The sequence below is a fragment of the Citrus clementina genome, unplaced genomic scaffold (genome assembly GCF_000493195.1).
Source record: "Citrus clementina cultivar Clemenules unplaced genomic scaffold, Citrus_clementina_v1.0 scaffold_5, whole genome shotgun sequence".
In the NCBI taxonomy this organism is placed as follows: Eukaryota; Viridiplantae; Streptophyta; class Magnoliopsida; order Sapindales; family Rutaceae; genus Citrus; species Citrus x clementina.
The window spans coordinates 20,569,145-20,588,746 of record NW_006262201.1 but is presented as its reverse complement, the minus strand read 5'-3'; the positions used below and the strand labels follow the sequence as shown (position 1 = coordinate 20,588,746).

Here is a 19,602-nt window from a genome sequence, read left to right as displayed (position 1 = left end):
GCCATCTCTAACAAAATTATTCATTATTTTGATTTTTTTAGAATAAAACCTAATTGCCCCTAGGCTTTACTAAGTAATTTTGAAGTAATTTTCTCTAATTGATCATTCAAGTTCGAATATTAGAAGAGGGAGAAAGTCCTACCGCATTGAAAAAGATATATTAATTATAATAAAATCGAATTGTCATTTTTTTAATTTAATTTAAGAATAACTCAATCTCCTTTCCACTCTCAAAGTAAAGATTAGAAGATTAGAACCCCAAACATTTTATTCTTCAACACAACATATTGTCATTTATTTGAAGAACCAATTTAGTATTTACAATTTGTCAATATTCCGTGTAAATGTAGACGACAAGCTTATTTCAACTGAATGGCATATACATTCTTCTACTATTTGGCTTTCAGCACATTTATGGTAAATGTGTTTTTCAACAATTCACGAAAGTACAAAAACAAAAAGCAATAAGCAATAGCACCACCAATATGAAACTGTATGTTAATTAAGCCTTTACCTTATCATCAGGACATAAATCTCATTAAAGATTTTTATTCTAAGAAATAAGAAATGAAAGAGGGAAATGTATTCTTACAAAAGCGCCATTTACAATCAAAGTCCTAAATCTGTAAGCTGCCACAGCCAACCTAAGGGCCTAACGAGAGACTGAATCATCCTTTGGAAGAGCAACATAGTTCAAGGGTATCGGTTTTGTGACCCTGATGCTCTCTCTGCGTTCCTTGCCACCAGAGATGACATGACGTCCTGATGGAGTAGTAAAACGTCGACCAACTGGAGTTCCAGCCATGGTGTTAGTACTTGTGCTCTGACACAATGGCTTCTTTATCGAGGGCCTTGAACCATATATGGCCTCTTGCTCTGCAGCAAACTGTTCTTGCAGCCGTTTCTGCTCCTGTAAGGATCAAAGAGGCAAAATGTTTTTAATAGATTTTGCATTGCAATAGAAAAGCAACAACAAAGTAGCCAATGAAAATTTGGAAGATAAAGTTCTACAACAAAATGGGGCCTCATAAAAAAATAACGTTGCTCCTTTCAACAGAATAACCATCCTAGATATGAATATAATTTAATTGGGTAAATATATCTGTAACTCAGCAGACTCTTGGCAATCTAGGAGAACAGAAAGCATTGTGGTAGGAAACCACACTTTGCATTGATAGAATCAAAGAAAGAAATAAATGTTCAGCATCCGAATTTGATATCAAAAGCAACTTAAATTAGTATTATCCACAGCAGACAATTTGAAATTTACAGAAATAAACGGATTCTTTAAAAGCAATAGCAAACAAATAGCGTCTTGCGAAATTATTATTTCTCTTGTATTTTTAGCTTTTGGTAGGTCAGAATTACAAATGTACCAATCTATCTCAACCAAATTCCGCAAGCTAGCACATGTGCTACAGCCAAATTTCATAGCCTACTGGTTAGAAATTGGATGGATTCTGAATGTGGGATTAGCAATATAACCAAATTTGGGTTAATAGTAAATGCTTAGGTTGAATAAGTGGTATCATAGAGATCCTAGGTTTCCATTCACTCTGTTGGTTTCCATTTCATATCAAGGCCCTTCATAATGCAAGAGATAAATGTGATACCCGACATCTACGCTTTTCCTCCTCTCTCTTCTGACATTGCGCTGTATATTCCTCCAAGATGCTTAAGAGGGGGACCTGGAATTTGAAAACAGTATTACAAAGTGAAACTACCAAGAAGTAATATAAACAATAAATTACACAACATATAATCTGATCAGTTACCTTGTCATACAAAAAGGGAATTCTTTTCTCTGCTTCCCAAGCTTTAACCTTTGCAATCAAATTTTCAACAACAGCTGGAACAAAAGAATTTAGAGTTATATACTACATTTGGAGTTTTCATACATCTATGCAATACACACACATACACATATTAAAAGTAGGATTGAAAGTTTCAATAAAGTTTCCTATCAATGTAACAGGAGTAGGTAGACAAAGCTAGGAATTTTAGACTGATCAGCCTAGTAACCTTCCACAAGAGAAATGGCTACCAGGTCAAGGTTGCAGGCCCCTAACATTTCCCAAGTTATCCTAATGAAAGTTTTTCTCAAAATGGATTTCGGAAGCTCGCAGAAGTAGTGTTCATAGAGAGCTAGTTTATTGTTTGGCTTCTTTGAATAATTAATTTTCATTTTGATGAGCTTTAACACTGACATTTCTCTGAATCTTGAAAAGTCAAATTGATATGCATAATCAGTTTCCATTGACCATAATCTGCAAACTCATGATACACAAATAATCGTAAAGTGATATTAAGGCAGAAAGGTAAGATTTCCTCTACAGTTAACAAAAAAGGTTGAACTGGTTAAGTTCATAAGCATAGTTGACAGACTCCAATTCTTGGTTCTAGAGAATAGAAGCAATGTTCAGAAAGGACAAAAAAAGCAAAAGACTTAAATACTACAAGTTCTTGAAAAGTAGAAATCTCAGTAAATAAAGAAAACAGTAATAAGTCAACAAATGTAATAGTTCAGAAATACAACTTCTTGTATTGGCATAACCATCCACTGACAAGTGCAACAACCTAAAATGCAGCAGATTCAATGGACATCTGTATCAACAATATCAATTTCAAATTGAACTATCTTCAAAAGACTTAAAAAAATACTTTGCAATTAAAATACGAGAAAAAATGAAATGTGAGGCTTGCTATTATACTGAACACTGTACTCTATATCAACAGATTCATCTGTGGCTAATAAAATAAAACCAAAAACATGCACTACCAAGTTTAGACAATCGAAATCACAATACTTTTCAACCGTTCCCTGAAAATAATAACAACACCATATCAAATGCCAAGCAACTTGCAATATCTATGAACAATATAGCAGACCAACTGCACGTTAATCTCCCAAAACTAACAGATTTATGTACTCTAGCATTAATATAGTTTTGACAAAGTATACTGATCTACAAAGATAGGTAAAATCTAAGAGCTATTGTATGGAAACAAAATTACAAAATTGTAAGATAGGTATATCCTCACATGGTAGTTTGCTGATCAGGATCCGTGCTTTCTCTGCACGCTTCAGATTCTTGTGCGCTCCTCTTCCGGCACTATACCGATTTTCATCCTGTGGAAAAAGGGAAAAGAGTGGGGGGACATAATGTAATAGACAGAATTATATGGTAGCAACACTCAAGTGCTTAAGCAAATATTTGAACTAGAAAGAGCACAACTAACATCAAGAATCTAGGAAACATATCAATGATTTGAAACTAGTACCGAATCTGTTTCTCAATATCATTAAAATAAGAAGTAATATCATTTAAATGACAAATCTGCAAGAAAATTCTTATCTTATGAATGGTTCAAATCCTTCTGAAGAAAAATCTATTGATTCAACTCTCAGATTGTACAGATTCCGGTAAATACCAATTCTTTTGAATTTGATGGGTTGAAAACAGAACAAAGTAAATGACCGACAACCACTAGAAATATTGGATGCATGTAATTTTCTTGGGTTTCAAAAATTAATATCATCTAATTGTCTCCGCAAGTTACCCAAATATCTCCAGATAAAAAAGAATCAATCATTGGAGCTTCTCAGAAAGCTGTAATTACCCACAAATACCTCCCCGTTGCCCAATGGACCTAAAACCATTGCAGAGAAAATTTCCAAATAACTTCCCAACAATATTTACCTTTTCATAGTCATCAAGCCACTGCTCTTCCTCAGCCCCATGTTTCCATTTCTCTACCTTGTCTAAAATATCCTTCCTGCTAAGAGCTTCCTCTTTGGCTTTTGCAATTTGATCATCCATACTTGAAAGTAGATCGGACAAATCAACATTACCTGTGAAGGTAAGTGATTGAACAATAATCAGAAAGCATATCTAGGCAAGTAATCCCATTAGAATTTCGATGGTACAGCTGATTTTAAAAAACACAATTAACATTAAACTGGAACTTCAGAAATATAAAATATCAAGCATGAAACTACATGCACTAGAATTATGATGCTACTGGAACTTTGAAATCCTTGTCATGATTACAAAAAATAAATAATAAACAAAGTGTGATGAATTAATAGTTAAGATCAAAAGACAGACTGTACACCACATGTAACCTTTCCGGTTCATAAAATGAATAATCCTCCCACAGAATTTCAAGTGATAAATGAAAACTAATAAAAATAATAAAAGATGCATATGTGCTACCAACATTCACACAAAAAATAAAAAAATAAAAAAAAAAAGGGAGAAGCAAATGTATTATATAATGACTGCCAAAGATATATCAACAAGAAAAAGGCCTTTTACTACTATCATGAAAGTCCTATGCATTAGGAAGGGTGCCTAAATGGTCCAAGGTTCGTAGTTTGAAACTTGAATTGGTGCACAACCCAATTTCAATTGAAATGGGTTAAGTTGATCATTTGATTTTATAGTAAAGGATGAAAAAACTCCAAAACAGTATAAACACCAGAATCTATTAGGCTGATAAGAATCTGTCGAGCTGCATCACTATCCACATCCATATGAACCCCTTTGTAGATTTCTTCAAGTTCATGTTGCCTCTTGAACACTAACTCCTTCATCTTGCTGGCTTTGTATTCATTCAGATGCTTAACTTCAACCTCCATCTTGCAATAAAAATACAAATATTTATGTCAATAATTCACTAAACGGCATATAAAACCAAAAGGATCTATATCTTGGGGGTTCCTAATGCAAATTAGCCAATGGAAATTACCTGTTCAATGACATCTAGGGCCAGGCATCCTAGCATTGACACCTCATCAACTGAGGAAGAAACTAAACTTGTAACATGATAAAATTTTCTTTGCTCGTTAACAGGAGTTTCCAGGAGATCCCATAGCTTTATCAGAGCATTCCCAAGACTTTGAAGCTACAGAAAAAGAAAACTAAAAATCTCAAAGGGAAAAACATTTTTTATTCAAAATTCCAATAATTAGAAATTCTAACAAAATACTAGTATTCACCCATGAACAGCTTAGAATGCATATGCAAACTTAATCTATATATCCTTGAAACTTTGGAGCAAAGGAAAAAAAAAATACAGCAAATATCTTAGTTGCCACAAATGTCAAACACTATAAATCAGATTTAGGACAGCTCTGACTGATAATGTACCATCACAAGCCTGCCTAGCAAATATACATGACATAATACAAATGAGAGCTAAAAGATTAGAAGTTAATATTTTTATTTCATAGTAACATTCTGAATAAAGCAAAAAATATCATGCAATAATCTGAAGATGCAAGTCAAATTTCAAGAAGAAATAGACCAGGACACAAAATCATAACCCAGCAAAGAAGGATCAGAACACAGTTCTGGTTTGAAGATGCTAATTGAGACACACATAAAAAGGCCATACATTGAGTTATCATCATTTACAGAAAAAACCTCATCTTTGAGAATTAAGATACTGAAAAAGCAATTTTCACAGAACAGCATATCCCAAGCAGACCCAAGCAGATCTTTCTCCATTTTCCAGCACTTATAGGCATTTAAGAGAGATGGGCAATCATAGTAATCACCTTTTGGAGTCTTTGTTGTTTCTCTTGCTTTAACAAATGAATAACACCTGTCAATCTAGCAATTGTGTCGTTGCTGATGCTCTTTGATTGAACATTTTTGGAATCACTCAAGCTTGGATGAACCTCATTTACATTTTCCAGAAAATTAATTGATAGCACAAGTGACAGTTCATGAATAGTACTGAGGTTATTGTTAACTTTCTGTAGCCGGAGATTCTGCAAATTGGATGAAAGAAAGGAGTCAATATAAATAATGAAACAGAAAAATACTTCTAACTCTTATTACCACTCAAAGCACCACAATATGATATTCGAAAGAACCTTCTCATTCTGTAGCTCACGAAGATGTGTCTTAAGCTCTCCCAGCTTCTTGACGGTCAAATCACATTCATCAACTTGTGCATCAACGGAGTTAATTGATTGCCCATTTCCTGCAATTTCTGAGCTGATTTGAGCTATTTGAAACTGGATTCCCGAAAATTCCTTAATTCTTTGTTCCTTCTTTGACCTCAAGTCCTCCAAAATAGATCGTATCGCAGAAATTTGCTGCTTAAGTGTTCCCTTTCCCTTTACAATTAGCACCAAATTAACCATATCAGTGCATTAGTTCCAGAATAATTTAATAAGTCGACCCATGGAAACTAATATGAATACCATTCTAATATAAAAGACAATGACAAACCCGTGAAAAGGAGGCATGTTCACCGAGTGCAGAAACAAGGCAGGCAATTTCAGCTTCGGCATCAGCCAATGATTGATGCAAATCAGCCTTGTACTTCCTAGTTCTTTCAACCTTTCTACGGTAAATATCAAGACATTCCTGCTCAAGTTCCAACAGCATCTTGTCCCTTTCACTGTCGCTCTCCCCAATTTCGTCCCATATTACCTAAAGCACAACATCAACAACATAAGCATATGAACTTAAAAATAAGCAGTTGCCATGGAAATAGGACCACAAACAAATAAGAATGAAAATTGAAAAAAAAAATCTACGAATTGGTCAATTTATGAAATCGAAAAGAATCCCCTAGAGTTAGGGCATGTTTATGACTCATGTTTCTACTTAACTACATAATCTAGCTCCGAATCAATTACAATAATTTGCAAATGAAAGAAAAAAGAAATAAAATAAAATAAACAAACAGAGATGCATTTCAGATATACAAAAATGTGCCTAAACTCTTGCAGATACATATGCTGGAGCCTACTAAAATTTCTAGTGTAATAGCAGAAAAATGATTAATAGAAAAAAAAAATTCCTCTCCTGATTACAAAATTTTTTCTTTTTCCATCAATATCTGAGCAGCCAAACAAATCACAAAACTGAAAGTTAAAATCTGGTAGTGTAATTAAGGCAAATAACAATCGGCATCAATTGAACATTGAAATTAGGGCAAAGTGCGATTAAATTCTCAAACATGCAATTAAAATTTAAGGAAAATAATGAAAATAAGTAAATAAATAAATAAATAGATAATGAAAATGAAACCTGCAATTCCTGAAGCAGAGAACCGCAAGTAGTGGGTGAGGGCATATCTGTCGTTTCGAACAAATTCCACTGGAAGTTGAAGCCCAGCGCCCGGTATTAGGAGTTGGCACAAGAAGAAGAAGATTAAAGAGAAAGCATGCGTTTTGCTTCCTACTACTCGGCTGTTATGAAAATTTGGAGATCCCGAAGATTTTTAATTTAAGAGAGCAGAGACAGAAAGCGAGAATCAAATTTGAAAATCGGTGCGTTACGGAAATTTAATTTCATTTTGGCGCCAAAACTAATGTATGTAATGTAATCCCCATTTTTTAATATAATGTTATATTAATTTTGGGGTGCGTTCTTCTTTTTTTCTTTTAAAGCTGGAGCAACTAACAGCACCCCATCCACTTACGTTTCCATAATTACAAACCCAAACAGCCGTATTGAGATTTGTCTGTATTAAAAAATTCTGTTGAATGAAGAAAATATGAATTGGAAATTTCTATGAAATAATTAGATCTTATAGTTAAGCAAATGCTTCTTTTCTTATTTTCCAAAATATTTTATATTTTTCATTCACTGCTAAGCTGAATTTTTTATTAAGTTTTTTAGAAAGATATAATTAGTGGTTATTGAATAAAAATGTAAAATTAATTAAATCTTCACTTGTATTGTTATACGTATGTATATATATGTGCCAGAAGGTTATGAAAAGTTGAGTGAGAAAAAGATATCTACACCCTCAAGTTTAGAGAAATAGTCATTGACAACCCTAAGTTTTTAAAAAGGGACACAAAGACCTCCTTTTAACCATAATATCATTTACCTCTATTATTCTAAAAGAATTGAGTCTAATGTTGTTTTTTTGTTTACTTCTATTGACTCTAATGTTTTATAATAAATAGAAATATAACATTAAAATAAATGCAATAATATATACATTTAAAATAATTTCAATATTTAAACAATATTTTAATATTATACATCTATTAGATATATTTTATTATATTAAAGTAAATTTTATAATAAATAGAAGCATAATATTACAATAAATGTATTAAAATTATTTTGAATATTATGTAAAACAATAATTTTAACATTATCAGTATGTGTGATTTTTTCAATTGTAAAATGTATTTAATGCAAAAATTTATTTAAAATCCGACAATAAATAAACATGTATTATTAAATAAATATAATTATATATGTATTTAAATTAATTAAAATATTAAAATATGTTAACATTGTTAGTCTACTGTATAGATTACATCATTTATATAATATTTGTATTTATAAAAAAATTTAAAGTCAATTTTTTGGGATAATAGAGATAAAGAGTATTATGGTAAAAAAGAACTCTTGGTATTCTTTCTCTAAAACTTTGGGGTGTTGATGACCATTTTCCCAAATCTTAGAAGTTTATATGCCTTTTTCTCATAGTTGAGCATAGTTCATATTAGCATTGGATCTAAGTCCATTTCCCACTCCTTAAAAAAAAGAGTTCTAAAGGTGTTTGTTGAATCTCTAAAATCTTCTCTTTCTGATTGTCCAGGGGATAATTAAATTGGTTTATAAGTTAGGCTGTACATATTTTAATCAATTTTCAGATCAAATATTACTGGCTTTGTGTAAATTGTAGATTTTAAGATACAAAAGTTAGGCTGATTTAAAAATGGGAAAGATGATTATAATTTACAAGGGCGGAGCCATTAAGAGATAAGTGAGGCAGCTATCCATATTTTGATTGAAAATTTTCAGATGATATACTTTATTAAATTACTAGAAATCACAAATTTGTCTCCATAGACTAATTAAATACATCAAATTCCAGTTCAAATTTATTTTAAAATCAAACAAATCTCACCATTTATAGTTTATTTGTCCAATTGCATAATTTAAATGTCCAAAGCCCAATTGTAACCATTAATAACAAAGCGTAGAATCTAGTTGGATATTTGATATGATTTAGCTAAAATTCCCAACTTAACATTAGTAATAATGTTAAGAATCTAAACAATCAACTCCCAACTGATATGATAGTCATTTATTAGATGATGAAAATATTAATTTTACTATTTATAAAACTCACTGTTCAATGGATGAATGATGCATAACAATTGGAACTTACGTAAGGATTCAGAATCAACTGTTGAGATTTCTAACATTATTTTAATATTAAACCATCAAAATTATGTCTATTATCTAGGAAAACATAACAAAATATTCAAAACCATAGATTTGCTCTTCAATCTTCACGATTTGCCAGCCTTCTCTTAAAGCTTTGGTTTCTTAAGAAGTGTAAGGAGAAATAAGATTAAAAAAGTAAGGAGGTAAGACTTTAACATATTTCTTTCTTTATATTTTTTATCAACTATTTTTTTGGGAAATTTACAAAAATAACCAAATAATTTTGTCATTTTTCACATTTAACCATTAAAACTTTTTTCTATCATAACTAATCAAATACAATGTTTCTTCCCAAAATTACCCATGTTAGTTCATAGCCAAACACAACTTCTCTCCCTCCTTATCAAACCAAACGCAGCCTTGCCCTCTAGAATCATCACCGGCAACAACAAAACCTAGGAAAGAAAATTGGGTTTGTAGAAATATTACATATGAAGTGTTTGATAAAATATTTCTTAGATTGTTTATACTTTGTTTTTGCATCACCAAGTGTTAAAGAGGTGTTTGTCAACTTCAATTCGTGCGAGAAGAGAGTTCAGAACGATTGTATGTTGGTGCGACAAGCACCTGTTGCATGAAATTGGTGTGACAGGCAACCTGTCGCACGAAATTGATGCGACAAGCAACTTATTGCACCAAATAAGTGTGACAGGCACCCAGTCGCAGCAATTTCATGTGACAGGTGCTTTGTTGCACTTGATTTTGCGAGATGGGTGTCGGCACCGAGCCCATGACAACTTCAATCTTCACCCATGCACCACACCAACAACTTTACAAATGCAATCAACATCACAAACACTTTAATCTTCACTCACCATCACCAACACAATGAAAAAAGACAACATAAAAGAAGAATAGAAAATGCTTCAAAATCTAGGGTTTTTAAACTAACCTTTGGTTTTAGAACTTGGCCGAAACTTTGGTGATGTTAGTTGCCGAGGATGGAGTTGGGAAGCCGCCGACGATGTGTGATCACCTTGGGAGAGAAATCGTTGGTTATATATATATATATATATATATATATATATATATAGAGAGAGAGAGAGAGAGAGAGAGAGAGAGAGAGAGAGAGAGAGAGAGACGAAGGAGAGAGAGGAAGCTTGGTGAAAATGTGAGGGGTATTTTCGCCACTTGAGAGGGTTTTTGGCTAATATTGACAGAAAAAAGTTTGGGGGGTCATTTGAAAAAATTACAAAAACTTTTAGGTTATTTTTATAAATTTCCCTTTTTTTCCACTAGTTTGATTTTCTGGTTATGCCACTAATAATTTAGAGACAATATTTTATTTAAATATCATTAGTTTTATTTTACTATTCTAACAAGTAGGAATGATCAAAGAAAAAGTTTAAAACTAATTGAATATTTTGCTTAGTTAAAAAAATAAAAAAATAAAACTAAACGAACAAGTTTGGAAGCACGGCACGGAATTGTGGAAGAGTGCAGATGGCAAAAGGAAGAAATATCAATTTCTACGAGGGTACTCCTAATTTTTAATTCAATGGGTTTATTTACAAAATAACACATCTTTATATTTTAAAGGGGTGTGCTTGGAATTGAGGAATTATTACAAAAAGACGGAAAAAAAAGGAACCCACTTCTAGGAAATAATTGTAATAAGTTCAATTTTTTTTTAAATACACAAATTAACAAAAAATTTTATCATTAATCAATTACATTATTCTCATAATTTTTTTTAACTTTGATTTCTTTGACCATTAAGGTTACTTTAACATAAGTTTAATTTATTATTTTATCTTAATAATTTAAATGACTAATTTGCCCAAGAAACATGAGCTCTTGTATCTAATAGTTTAGTTATTAAATTTTATTTGACCAAATAATCTTCAAACTTCTTTTTTTTCTTTTACTTTCTAAAAGTATTTTAAACTTATTGCAATTATCTTTAGAAGTGGAATGGATTTAGAAAATTTGTTCGGGGATCACCACACCTATTAATGCCTATCTAATGATTTATAAATTTCTTTTAGATCATTTTCAGTCACTCAGACCCAGAATACATTAATTGTGTATTTAATTTGTCTCTTGACAAAATAAAAGAAGCAAACGTGACATTATTACTCCATTTACTAAAGTGTGCACTCATTTAACCCATAAATTTTCTTTTTATACCCATATTTAAATACATTTTTTAATTATTAAATATTCCTAAAAAATTATTCACCCATATTTAGTATGACTATAGATATCAATTTCTCAGCAAACCATTAAACTTGAAAATATTTTTCATCCTAAATATGAAAAAGAAATTGATATGCGGTCTACATTATTTGATAGGCTTATTTTGAAAATAAAAATAAAAATAAAAATCTGTAGATTGTTTTTTTTATTTTCTTCTCAGTTTTTACATCCTAAAGTTCAATACTAAACTTATACAAAAATAAATAAGATGCCAAATATTTGGCTCAATACTAATATTACTATCCATATGCATAGCCATAATTCTTTACGATATCCACATCCAATTCATATCTATTTTTAGATGCTAACTGGATTTGGATACAAATTTTATCCATATGAATGTGTTTAACCTTGGATGTTTAATTTTTTTAATTAAAATAATATATATAGTTTGAAATTAAAATTGATAATATAAAATATTTTGACCAATATCAAATTCTAATATCAAATTAGTAATAAGTCTCAAATTACAAATCCTTTTGAAAGTAAAAACAAAAGTTCAATCTTTTTAATAATCCTTGCTTATGACTTGTAAACTTTCAATCTCCAACATGACCAACATAAAAAATCTGCTAATTAAAACAAAAAACGTTAAACAAGTTGCATTATTCATGACTACGATTATTCATAATTAAGCATCATAATAAACATCAAGCACATGTAATCATCTTTTAACTCTTTCTTTTTATTCTTTTAATGATAAATAAAGGTGCCGATATTGCCCCTAAGAGAAGAGGTGAAGTAAATTATTAAAGGGAACGGATTTGTGGACACTCCCTAAAAATTAACAACAATTAATTTGTAATGCGGAAGTTGGTTTGGATTGGGAACTTTGTGTATTCTATGCAACTTAAACCTTTAAAATGACACAGTAAATGTAGTATTAGTTTGTTCTAGAATTCCGGGCTTAATTTGTTATTTTTCGTGAATGTTGTTTTCTCTTCTAAGATAGAATTCTTTGGTTCCTACTTGTTTTCAGAATTTACCTAACAATATAAAAAAAAATGGTCTTTTTCTACAAACATTACCAATTGCAGCAAAAATTTAATCGAAATTTTGATTATCTTCGATTGTAAAAATTAGTTCTTCACTAAAAGAATAAATTGATATCCCATATTTTCACTGGGGAAATAACTGTAGAAAATAACTTAATAATTGAAAGCTAACACCTTTTTTGCAAAAATTAATGGCGCCAATATCATTTTCAATGATACCAAGTTACTATAAAAATTGTAACAATCTTTTCAATAGTTTTATTAATATTGTTAGAAATACATGATTATTGTGTCCGTAATGTTACACAAATGATGATAGAAGTTTAATTTAAACCAAATATGAAATTAGTTGAAATAAGTGGTGAGATCTTAAAATTTTTGGTGGTAGTGTTAAGCTGTTATTGTGAGCTGGGTCAGTTGATGTTGATGTGTGCTAATGAGCTGGCTTGGTGAATGATGATGTATGCTAAAGGGTTGACACTTGTGTCAAGATAGATGCACAAAATGTGAAAAGCTAATTTGAAGCACATGACAATGTAGATTCCCAGCTGCCTAATTGTAATTATTCAAAGGATTAAGCTACTTAATAATTTTGTTGCTAGATTGAAGTTAGTTATTATTTGTAAAGTACTATAAATAAAGCTATACTAGCTCAGATTGCATAGATTAGATTCATTCAATAAAATTCTAGATTCATTCAGATTCTTCTTAATCATTTTCTCTCATTTTTCTTACAATTCATACAAGCTTATAAACTCTAATATGGAATTAGAGCCATCAAATATGTCAAATTCAAATAAAATAACTTCTTCTTCAATTTCTCTCAACTTCATTCAACCTATCAAACTTGATTGATCAAACTATTTTGTGTGAAAAGCTCAAGTTCGTGCATCTATCATAGCTAATGGACTTGAAGGTTTCATTAATGGTGACAATGTGTGTCCAAATCTTTTCCTTATTGAATCAACTAGAGAGTCAAGCAGATCTAGAGCTCAAGGCTCAAGATAAAAGAATCCAAAGTACGTAACATAGGTGAAGACAAATAAACTTCTGTAAAGCTTGATGCTTTCATGAATTGTGAATAATGTACTACTGATCACAGTGATTCACTGTGAAACATCTCTTGAATTGTGGGAGACGCTTGTTGAGATCTTAATGTCACAATCTAAGGTAAGGTATATGCCTTTAAAGATGCAAAATCAATCAAGTAAGAAAAGTTCTCTATCTATAAGTGATTACTTTAATTAGATGAAGAAAATTGTTGATAGCTTGACTATTAAAGGTAATGTTTTTCCTTCTAATGAATTGATCGTGCATTTGCTTATTGGATTAGATGATAGCTATGAATCTCTTGTGACAAATATACTTACTAGTCTTGAGAAAGAACAACTTAATGTTGAAGAAGTATGCTTAGTCATGAAATTAGATTGGAGATGAGTAAAGGAAAAAAAAAAAGGAAAGAACTATAGCAAATTTGGTTATGCTAAATAAAAGAATGCTAGTTTTGGAAACTTTGGAGGTTATGAAGGTAATAAAGATGTCTTTGGTATTGGTTTTAGTACTAGTAAAGAAACTATCTTGTCTTTGGTACTAATTTTAGTATTGGTAAATAAACTATCTTGTCTTTGGTACCAATTTTATTACTGGTAAAGAAATTATCTGTCAAATTTATTTCATTCCTGGATATGGAGCATATAAGTGTAGAAATAAGATCAATCAAGGTTTTGTTCCTAGAAACAAAGGCTTTGGCGAGTTTAGGCCTAAAAGAGGTCAAAATTACCAGGCTTTTACTAGAAATGGTTAGAATAGCTTTAGAAGACGTTTTGGTTATAATAATGCTATTGGTTTAGGACCAGCTTATCCTAGAAAGAATAGTATTTTTCATGGTTATGTTGCCTATTAGAATCCAAGCTTTATGTAGCCTTAAAGTCCTCTAGAGATTCAAGAGGTTAATGGCAACCACAATGGTGCTCTTCATGGAGTTGCAACAACTAATATGTATGCTAGAAATGTTGGAATTCCTGTAACACTTCTGCTTTTGCACCATTGGCTAGTTATAGTAGTGTTACTGACTAACTTGTTACATTGACTTTGATACAGGTATCTTTTTCTTAATACTCAATTTATCTTGGCACTGAAAAATTACATATAGAAAGTGTATGGGATTACTATTCACAATATTGGTTGTGCTAGTATTAAAACATATTTGTAGCACTTGTTTACCTATACAACATTCTGCATGTTCTTACTGTTACTGAAAATCTTCTTAGTGTCTCAAAATTATTTGCTAACAATAATGTCCTCACTGAATTTCATGATATTGTTTGTTTTATTAAAGCCAAGAATACAAGGATCATATTGCTCAACGGAATTGTTAGAGGAGGATTATATTAGTTGAAAGCTTAACTACATTATATAGTAATTCCAGATTTTATATTCCTATGTCCAATTTGTCTAAGTCAATTTTTGGTTCAAAAATAATTCCAATGTCAATGTTTACTCAGTTGAGTTCTTCTAGTGTTATGACTTATTTATGCTTGTAAACAATTTTCAATTCAATAAAAATGCCTTAATGGCTTTTGTTGCTTCTCATAATAAATCTTTTGATTATAATTTGCTGCAAATAAAATGAGGCATCTAACTGTTCATGCTTTAAAACAAATCATGAAATATTTAGATTCAATCTTTAATTTTGACAAAAAACTTCAACTTAAATTTTGTGGTGCTTGCCAGCTTGGCTAATGATATATGTGGCATTTTCTTACTATAGAAACTTCCAGTACACAGCCTCTTCTTTCTTCTTCTCAAGGATATCATTATTACCTGTCTATTCTAGATGATTACACCAAATTTACCTAGATATTTCCTCTCGTAACCAAGCAAAAACCTTATCAATGTTCATTAGTTTAAGAAAAATGATTGAGAATAGGCTGAACAGAAAAATTAATTGTCTTCAAACAGATTAAAGGGTGAATTTAGCTCCTTTGTGTCCTATCTTTCAAAACAAGACATTCAATTTAGACATCAATGTCTTTACATTAATCACCAAAATGACATAATAGAGATGAAACATAGAAAGATTGTTTAAATAGGTCTGACCTTCTTAGCTTATGCTCATTTTACCTTTAAAATTCTAGTGAAATGTTTATTTATACTATCTTATATCTCATTAATAAACTTCCTTCATTTGTCTCAAGTAATAAGCCTCAATTTTAAGTGCTTTTTCATAAGATACTTGACTCTACCATAATAAGTGTCATTGGCTGTTCATGTTATCCTTACATCAGACCGTATAACCAACAAAAATTTGAATATACAAATAGTAGGTGTATCTTTTTTTGTCATAGCTCTCTATACAAAGATTATTAGTTTCTTGATTCATTAGGCTATACCAGTAATCATGTCATTTTTAATGAAACACCCTTTCTTTTTTAGTTAGATGCTAACTTTTTTTATTTTCTTGGTGATAACTCTCTCTACAAAGGTTATCAATTTCTTCATTCATCAGGCTATACTAGTAATTGACACAACTTAAAAGTAAGTTTTAACTCCCAAGTATAAGAGTGTCTTGTTGTATTATAACTCGGTGAGTCCGAGGTCGATCCACAGAGAAAAGATTTAATTTGTTTATTTTATTTTAACTAAAAATTGAAATTAAAACTTAAATATAAACAACTTAATTTAAATGAAACTATGAAATTATAGTTAGGGTTATGGATCCACTCTTAGAAGTAAATAAAATTTAATAAATTCTTTTTGCCCTTTTTTTAGATTTATTGCCCAAAAGATTAATTATATAAATTATTATCATTTTTCCTTTAATTTTATGATGGATTAAGTATTTATTGTGCCAAAATTTAATTTGTCTACAATAAGTCAAAATACCATTTTACCATACCTTATATTAAGATATTAAGAATTTATTGTGCCAAATTTATTTGTTTGTCTACAATAAATCAAAATTTCAAAATATAAAATATGTATAAAATTAAATAGAAAATAATTTAATTTATAAAATTAAAAATAGGATTTGCTTAAATCATATTTATTTCCTGAGAGTTTCACCTTCCCCTAACTAATATTATTTAGTTAAGCATAATTAAAATAAAAAGAAGTAGTAAAATTGAATTACTTATAATTAAAAGTAATAAAAACAGCTAAAATTGGAAATAAAACTAATTTTATTTATAAAAATAATTATACAAAATATTAAAAACACACCTGGAAATCAAGATTACAAGGAGATGGAGAGAATTTGAGAGGAAGAGAGTTGTAGAGGGATGATTAAAAACATAAAAATGAGGCTCTATTTATAGAACAATAAATTCATAATCCAGTGCTTTGCGGTCCATCATAAGCTTCATGCATTGCTCCTCACAACCTTTAGATCAAAATCAAATGGCTGGTCAAACTTCAAAAGTCAACATCACACGTGGCATCATTTGACTCTTCCAATTTGCCCAAAGAACGGTTGAGATTTGGCGGGTTAATGGGTGGATCGGGTCGACCCGAATACAAGGATTCGGATCCTACAACTTGCTTCACCAATCATTGCCACGTGGCACAATCATGGCCATTGAATCATGAACAGTTGAGATTTAGTCAAAATTGCCAGCTATCCCATGCACTCATATTTATTGTAAGCTCATTTCATCATCCAATCAGTGCTCGGTCAACAGGAAAAGTCAATTTTTTTTACACAAGCCCAATTTTAAGTCGATCTTGACTGATCTTAAGGTTTTCGGACCTCCGGAATCCAAATTTGACCTCCGTTTATCTGTTTGGAGCCTCGAATTACATAAAATTAATATTTTTCCTGATAAACACATAAAAATACGCAAAATTAAATATATTTAAAACATAATTAATAATTCCTAATATATTACATAAATACAAATATAAATTATAACATAAGCATAAAATAACATATTATCGCTTGATAATTAAACAATTTTTAATACTAATCAGTAATGATCATGTCATTTTTAATGAAACACCCTTTCCTTTTGAGTCAGATGTTAACTTTTCTTCAATTTCAAGGCTCATCTCAATCTTGGTGATACTTCCTCTCAATCTTCAGCCACGACAAATGATCCATCCTTACCTTGAACTCCCTTCAATCCAAATTCACCAGAAAAACACAATAGAAGAGCATCATTGTAGTTGCCATTAACTCCTTAAATCTCCGGACGCTTTGAGGACACATGAAGCTTGGATTCTAATGGGCAACATAACCACGAAAGGTTCATTCTTGTTCAGTCGACGATGATGTGTGTTAATGAGCTAGTTAGGTGAATGATGATGTTTGCTGATGTGTTGAACACTTGTGTCAAGATGCATGCAAAAAATGGTGAGAAGCTAATTTGTAGCGCCGATGTAACTAGAATGCCAGCTGGCTAATTGTAATTGGTTAGAGGGTTTAGTTAGTTAGTGACTATGTTGTTAGATTGAAGTTAATTATCAATTTTCAACTACTATAAATAAAGATATACTACCTCAAATTGTATAGATCATATTCATTCAATAAAATTCTAAATTCATTTAGATTCTTCTTAATCATTTTCTCTCACTTTTTCTCACAGTTGAAACGAGTTTATAAACCATAATAGGTAGGCATTAGTGCCACTATTATTTGCAACTATAAGAATTCAACAATCAAAAATACCATACCATTTTTTACTAAATACTAAGGTAGTCACAAGTAAACATTATAAATCATCAAGTCGTAGAATTTGTTCTATGAACATTTTAAACTTACCAAACTTGTGGTAGAAATAAATTACTATTTTCGATGACTTTTAGATGTTATAAAAGTACATTAACATTTACATCTATGCCCAATAATTGATCGAAAATAGTATAAAATTAATAAGAATAGTTTGGGAGATTATTGATTAGTATTAAATTAATACACAAAAAATTAGACTATTTTTTGTTTTTCATGAAACTTGATTTTGGAAAGAAATTAAGTACTTTCCACCCCTACTGGCTCAAATAAAACATATATTCATTAGACTTGATTGCTTCAATATATATAGACAAGAGGTTGTTAACATGTATGTTTCCATAATGGTGATTTTGATGATAACAAGCATGTTTTAAAATTAATTAAGTTTGAAGAAGTCTTTAATCAGGTCAAAATACTTGAGCCGTATAATGTTTTGAGCATAGAACAACTTTATGGAAACAAATGGTTTCCTGGTAACTCAGAAAATGGCTAACTGATTACCTTGAGGCAAGATTTCATCAATTCTAGATGAAAGCGGCTAACCATTAGTGGGAAAATGGCTAACCGACATTGCACAGAACTGGAGTTTAGTTTTTAGATGCTAACAACAAACCGTTTATAAAAAAAAAAAGTAAGCCGACAACTTCTTGCAGGTCACTGAACACTAACAACAATCCGACATCTACAAAACAGTGATCCAACAATTTGAAATTATAGGATTATGGTCACTTACTCAAGTCAAAACAACGATCCGACTATGTGCAGAAAGTTAATAATAGCTAGGTTTCAGCTCTAACTATAAAAAAGGCTTAATCAAATTCAAATGAGTAGGATTCAACAATTATCATTGAGCTTGTTATTAAGTATTCAACGTCTCTTGCACTTTAAACTTGTATTCTTTTATCAAATCACACTTTAAGCTTTCATTTGTAAACACACACATTGTGTGAGGAAAATTTATTTGCAATCTTGATTTCTATATCATATTTGAGTGATTGTAAATGTGGGGGTTAAGAGGTTTTCTTGTTGTAAAGGTTGATTGACACCTTAAAAGTCAATTGTAAAGATTTTGAAGCCTTAGGGTGTAAGGCTTGTTTAGTGGAATTCTCAAGCCCAATGTGATTGAAGGCGTAGACGTAGACAGAGTTTGCCAAGTCACGTAAAATTATTGTATTTGCTCTCTTTTACCTTATCTCTTTACATTTGTTAATTGTTAAATTTATCTTTATCGAAATCTGTAAGGCATTAGTTTGAGTTGTTTTGTGTTTTTATTTGTTTAAGTTTTTAAAACTCAATTCACCTCCCTCTTGGGTTACATGGCTAATATTTCAGAGGCTAATTAACCAATTAAATTGTCTTCTATAGATTTTCTATAGATGAAAGGAATTATATATATTATAAAGTGAGGGACCTTGGTTGAAGCCATCGAATTTGAATCTAATGGTCGAAATTGAGATCC

The 19,602-nt window shown here is 30.8% G+C and overlaps 1 protein-coding gene across 1 annotated transcript; it reads right to left on the bottom strand.

Moving 5' to 3' along the window:
• Nucleotides 1-403: 403 nt before the first annotated feature.
• Nucleotides 404-7,340, bottom strand: LOC18040729 (65-kDa microtubule-associated protein 5). Its single transcript, XM_006432314.2, has 11 exons — nucleotides 7,053-7,340; nucleotides 6,246-6,449; nucleotides 5,885-6,130; nucleotides 5,564-5,779; nucleotides 4,753-4,908; nucleotides 4,483-4,642; nucleotides 3,702-3,853; nucleotides 3,043-3,130; nucleotides 1,776-1,849; nucleotides 1,614-1,688; nucleotides 404-910 (listed from the first exon to the last, which is right to left on the bottom strand). Exons 1-11 carry the CDS (start codon nucleotides 7,095-7,097, stop codon nucleotides 653-655), a joined length of 1,674 nt encoding a protein of 557 aa, XP_006432377.1. The 5' UTR covers nucleotides 7,098-7,340; the 3' UTR covers nucleotides 404-652.
• Nucleotides 7,341-19,602: the final 12,262 nt, after the last annotated feature.